Genomic DNA, 5,784 nt, shown 5'->3' on the forward strand with positions numbered 1-5,784 from the left:
AGGGGGTAGAACCGGGCAGTGCGGGGTTCCCGGACTATGAGGTTGGAAGCTGTGGGTGGGAGATCTCCTGAGGTGATGAGGTTCCGTATGGTCTGGGAGATGATGGTTTGGTGATAAGGGGTGGGGTCATGGTCGAGGGGGCAGTAGGAAGATGTGTCCTCGAGTTGGCGTTTGGCTTCAGCGGTGTAGAGGTCAGTGCGCCTGCCCGCTCCATTAGATGTACAAAGTCTCATAGCCCTACTTGAAGAGCGCAGAATTCAACCAAGACTGATATTTATCTGTGTCATCCTTTTGTGTCGGTTGTGGGATCTTGCAGTGTATGGATTGGCTGCTCCTTTTGCCTACATTGTAACAATGACGACCCTCCAAATGGACCGTATTGGCTGCAATGTACTAGATGATGTCCCTGAGGTTGTATGACATACTATTTTTTGTAAAGGTTGTACACTTAAGGTGAGAGAGGAAAACTTTTAAAGGAACCTAAGGCAAAACCCTTTCTGGCAGACGGTGGTGTGTGTATGGAGTGAATTGCCAGAGGAAGTGGTGGAAGCTGGTACAATTACAACTTTTAGGAGGCAGCTGGATGGATACATGAATTAAAAGGGTTTGGAGGGATATGGGCTAAATGCTGGCAAATGGGACTAGATTAATTTAGGCTATCTGGTCGGCATGGAAAATTTGCTTTGAAGGGTCTGTTTTTGTGCTGTACGTTTCTATGACTCTATGACTCCATGACAAGCCCATCGATAAAATCATTCTCCTTCCTTATTGCGAAATAACAGGAATTATATCAGCAATAATGGATACCCATGAGTAATTAGAATGAATAATCTAATTGAATAGCTTCGTAAATCAGTCTTCAAACCTTGTGCTGAAGTGACAGCCCTGAAGTTAATGCTGTGCGCTAATGTTATGAATAATATGTTGACTGTGTAGGAATCGCTTTTCTGGTACTTTCCAGGTTTTGCCTTGTCTTGAGTGTAATTTGGTTTAATACAACAAACACAGAGAATGCCAGAGAAACTCAACAGGTCTGGCAGCATCTCTGGAGAAAAAGCAGAGTTAGTGTTTAGAGTCCAGTGACCCTTCTTCAGAACCCAGGGTTAATGTTTCCATTTGGTATGAATCACCTTTAGACTTCATTGCCAAACTTGAGACATTAACTCTGTTTCTCTCCCCAGAAGCTGCCACATCTGCTGAGTTTGTCCAGCATTCTCTGTGCATCTGCATCTGCAATGTTATGCTGTTATTCAGAATTTGGTTTTAATAATTGTCTATCCATTTTCCTGTCATTGCAACAGTCCTGAAAGTAAAGATTCTCTCAGCTCATGACAAAGGGTCACATGCAGAGGTCGTCGTGAAGGTCAAGAAAGTGTTGAAACTGACAAAGTTGAAGATTCACCGGGGCAAAAGAGTCCTGTACCTAGAATCGTGGACAAACCGAGGCTGCACATGCCCAATTCTGAATCCTGGTAAGAAACATGTTAACATCAGAGCACCTAGCTCAAAGCTGTCACTATCATGATGAATATTCATTACCCAACATGCAAATGAAACTAGTTACCTTGTCACGCCACACTGGGAGTAAAGGCTACTGAAGCACAACTATGCTCAGCAGATCTCTATAGAATCAATGACCAGTCAGAATAAAGGAATCTCTTCACATTACGTGAGCAACCATTGGTGTTATTTTCCCAATGGTGAGAGATGCAGAGCTGTGATGGAACAGAGGGACATAAATCACCACCAAGAGAATGGGCAGTGCAGTGATCATATCAACAGAGAACCTCAGGCTAATGTCCTGAGGAAATGGGTTCAAACCCCATCAGGGCAAATGGTGAAATTTCAATTCAGAGAAAATCTGGATTAAGAATCATAGAAAATCTGTGGTGTGGAAGCAGCCTTTTGGCCTATCGAGTCCACACTAACTCTCTGAGGGGCATCCCACCCAAACCCACCCCTTCACTGTCACCCCACATTCCCCATGGCCAATCCATCCAGTCTGCACATCTCCGGACTACGGGAGGAAACTGGAGCATCCAGAGGAAACCTACACAGACAGTCCCCCAAGGGTGGAATCAAACCTGGGACCCTGGTGCTGTAAGGCAGCAGTGCTAACCACTGAGCCACTGTACCACTTGCTGAGTTTCTCCAGCACTATCTGTTTCTTACTTCACGTAAGGTGCTAATCTGTTCATTTCTTCTTTACATTTTACTTCTCTAATTTTTATAATTTTATTCTTCCTCATTTTAATGTTGTTCTCCTACATTTACAAATCCACTGTGCCACACCAAAATGTTTGCCCAATGGTGACCGTGTAATTATTGTAAAAAGCCATTTGGTTTGTTATCACCTCTTTCAGGAAGGAAATCAGTAGAAGAATTTAAAACTCAAGGGCATAAGTTTAAGGTGAAAGGGGAAAGATTTAAAAGGGACCTAAGGGGCAATTTTTCACTCAGAGGGTGGTTCGTATGCAGAATGAACTACCAGAGGAAATGGTAGATGCAGGTTCAGTTACAACATTTAAAAGACATTTGGACAGGTATATAAATGGAAAAGGTTTTGAGGGATATGGGCCAAATACAGACAAAAAAGCCAAGTTCAGTTTAAGATACCTGGTCAGCGTGGAGGAGTTAGACTGAAAGGTCTGTTTCTGTGTTGTATGACTTTATAGCTTTCCCTGGTCTGACTTACATGTGGCTGCAGACCTACACAAGGTGCATGGCCATTAGCTACCAGCACAATGCTCTGTGTACATTATTCAACAAAGCAGCTGGCCTGCACATTCAGGCCTGAAATTAGAAAGCACCTTCTTCACACCGCGGAGGGTGGGAATCTAGAATTCTCTGGCCTCAAAAGACCATGGATCCTGAAACCAGTTTGAGCTCTGAAGGTGAGGAGGCAAGTTTTCTACCAACCTAGGTGGGACAAGAATTGAATCCTGTGCTGGTGGGGTTAATTTGATCCATGCACTAGCTCATTGCACTGACCTCTCCCAAAACGCAAGGAAACCAAATTGTATACGATGTTGGTGTGGTCTCACTAATGCCCTCTATATTTCGCAAGATTTCCTCACCATTATGTTCTATCCTTCCCTTGCAATAAAGGCCAACATTTCAATTGTCTTACTCCTGCATAATTGCACATACCCAATTTTATATTATCAGTCAGGCTAACAATGTGGTCTATTGCATTCATTGCTCCCAATGTGGTCTACTCTATATCGGAGAGACAAAACGCAGACTGGGTGATCGCTTTGCTGAGTACCTTCGGTCTGTACGCAATCAGGTCCTGGACCTTCCCGTGGCTTGCCACTTTAGCACACAATCCTGCTCCCGTGCCCACATGTCTGTCCTTTGCCTGCTGCAATGTTCCAGTGAAGCTCAACATAAACTGGAGGAACAGCATCTCACCTTCCGACTGGGCACGTTACAGCCTGCCGGTCTCAACGTTGAATTCAACAACTTCAGATGATTATCCCATCTCGACCCCTCTGTTTTCATTCTGCTCCGTAAATTCCTCTCCTCTTCTCCCCTGTTTTCCATTTTGCCTCTGCTTCACCCATGCCCCCCATCCCCCACATATTTTGTCATATAGCACCGGCTTCAGCCTTGGTCATTCACAGCTCCTAATCTCCCTATAATCTCTCTATGCACTCTGTCATTATCACCTCTTTACTGCTACCTTTGCTTCTGGAGTCATGACTCACCTTCTCTCAGCCTAGTATAAATACCTCCCGATTTCTCCCTTGTTTTAGCTTTGACAAAGGGTCAGTTAGACTCAAACGTCAGCTGTTTTCTCTCCTTACAGATGCTGCCAGACCTGCTGAGAGTTTCCAGCATTTTCTCTTTTGGTCTTTTATTTTTTGACAGTTAACTGTCAGTCATAATTAACTGGTGTACTCTCCATGGCAATGCTCGTGCCAATCAAAGTCTCGTCAGCCAATCGACACTACCCTCTCATATAGTATTTCTAGATGAGAGCAAGATTAAAACTTCGATAAAATGTCTTTGTCAGCAAACCTTGAGTTCTGTACCTCCAAATTAATATGGCTGTTCCTTCAATATCTTTGAATGCAATCTATTATTGAAGATGCTGAAGAAATTATTCCTCCTTTTCTTTAACAGAGCGATTCTGTAAAATGATTTGCCCTTGCCGATCTCACCACTTTTTGTATTAATTCCACACAACTGCCATGGATGAATCCTGGCCCATACTTCCTGATAGTTATTTGCATGAGTGATTTCCTGGTCGGCCTGCAATTGGTACACAGTCAGCTGTAAAGGAAGTGCTCGCTGGTAAGGATTGGCAAGAACCTTCAAAGTGTGTCATTTCAAAAAGAAAGGCATGCATTTATGTAGCACCAGTCATGGCATTAGGATGTCAGTGTATTGCAACCAGTGAACGCAGTATTCCAGTTCTGTACTCCTAAATGACTATTGGTGCTATTTTTCCATGTGCAGCATTCATCCTCCTCCCAGTGCTGAGCACTGCATTAACTCGAGACTTTCACTCTTCACAGGTACAGAATATCTAATCGCAGGGCGTGAGGACATTCAGAGAGGCTATCTGATAGTCAACATGAAGAGCTTTGTGCAGGCTTGGAAACCCGATGTCGGCCGGAGGATGGCCCACATCTTGAGAACAAAGTGCTAGAGGTGCCTAGTCTTTGAGAGCAGCATAATGTTTCCCGATTGTATCGAGCAGGTCTCTGTCCTAAGGGAATCTGTCAGCCACACGATCATTATGTTAAAGCCCTCAAACACAGTGGTTTCGGATCTAAACTGGCCTTGGATTCTTTTCTTTCTAAAAAAAATCTTTTTGCTTTTTTTGTATGTAATAACGCACTTTATTAGCTGACGGGTCATGACAGGGGAGAGATTATTAGATATGTAACTCGAAAGGTGAATGCATTAAGGTGACAGGAGACTTAATTGCAATACTCCAGCTGTGAACCCTTTGCCACCTTCACCTCTCCTCCCCCTTGCACACACACCCACACGCCCACATACACAGATATAAATACAAAGACACACTCTCGCACACACATACTCAGATACATGCATACAGTCTCTCACAGACAGACACACAGTCACACACAGACCGCTCTGTAACACTGACATGGATTTTGGATCAGAGGGATGTCGCTTTGGCAGGGGTTTTGTGTGTTTACAAGCCACTGAACTAAACTTATTGCAACATTGTGACCTGGTAGTTGGCATGTTTCATATTGGTATGAAGGACCAATCCCACACACTGAGCAAGAAGCTGGGCCCTTCAAACAGTTCAACAGTATATTTGTCATTCTGATTTGGAGTCTCCCTTCACCACTGGACTTGGTGTCTAACATTAAAGATTTTCTGCAGAAAAATGTTAGTTTTATGTAGATGTAAACCTTATGCACTGGACGTAAAAGGGAAAATTGCAGTGTTATGTGTTGATGTGTAGACTTTAAACAATAAAATATAGAAATGTGTATGCACTTAGCAGTCCAATGGATTTGCAAAAAAATTTGCCTTTTTTTACTTAATTTACGCAATAAAATTGGCTGAACTATACATTCAGTGTATTCTTTTCTGAATAACAAGCTGTAAGGCCTGAAAACTGCATTTTTGTCCTGGGTGTATCCTGAGAGTCATACTAGGTAGGAGATGGGGGTGTGAAATAAGACCAATTCAGTCCTATGGGCAGGAGGCCAGGTTTTCTATTGGATTTAGATTCCTGACCAGCATCTCCTTGTCCACAGCATGAAGGGAATGTGGTGCAGGAAATTACCAGTCTTC

General features: G+C 43.4%; 1 protein-coding gene across 1 annotated transcript in view; it reads left to right on the top strand.

Moving 5' to 3' along the window:
- Positions 1 to 5,549, top strand: part of ntn4 (netrin 4) — a 49,481-nt gene extending 43,932 nt beyond the window's left edge. The window contains exons 9-10 of the mRNA XM_043713305.1: positions 1,302 to 1,472; positions 4,524 to 5,549. Coding sequence (XP_043569240.1) covers positions 1,302 to 1,472; positions 4,524 to 4,657 — 305 coding nt within the window. The 3' untranslated portion in view covers positions 4,658 to 5,549. The remainder of the gene's footprint in view (positions 1 to 1,301; positions 1,473 to 4,523) is intronic.
- Positions 5,550 to 5,784: the final 235 nt, after the last annotated feature.

Source organism: Chiloscyllium plagiosum, chromosome 23, assembly GCF_004010195.1.
Source record: "Chiloscyllium plagiosum isolate BGI_BamShark_2017 chromosome 23, ASM401019v2, whole genome shotgun sequence".
NCBI lineage: Eukaryota > Metazoa > Chordata > Chondrichthyes > Orectolobiformes > Hemiscylliidae > Chiloscyllium > Chiloscyllium plagiosum.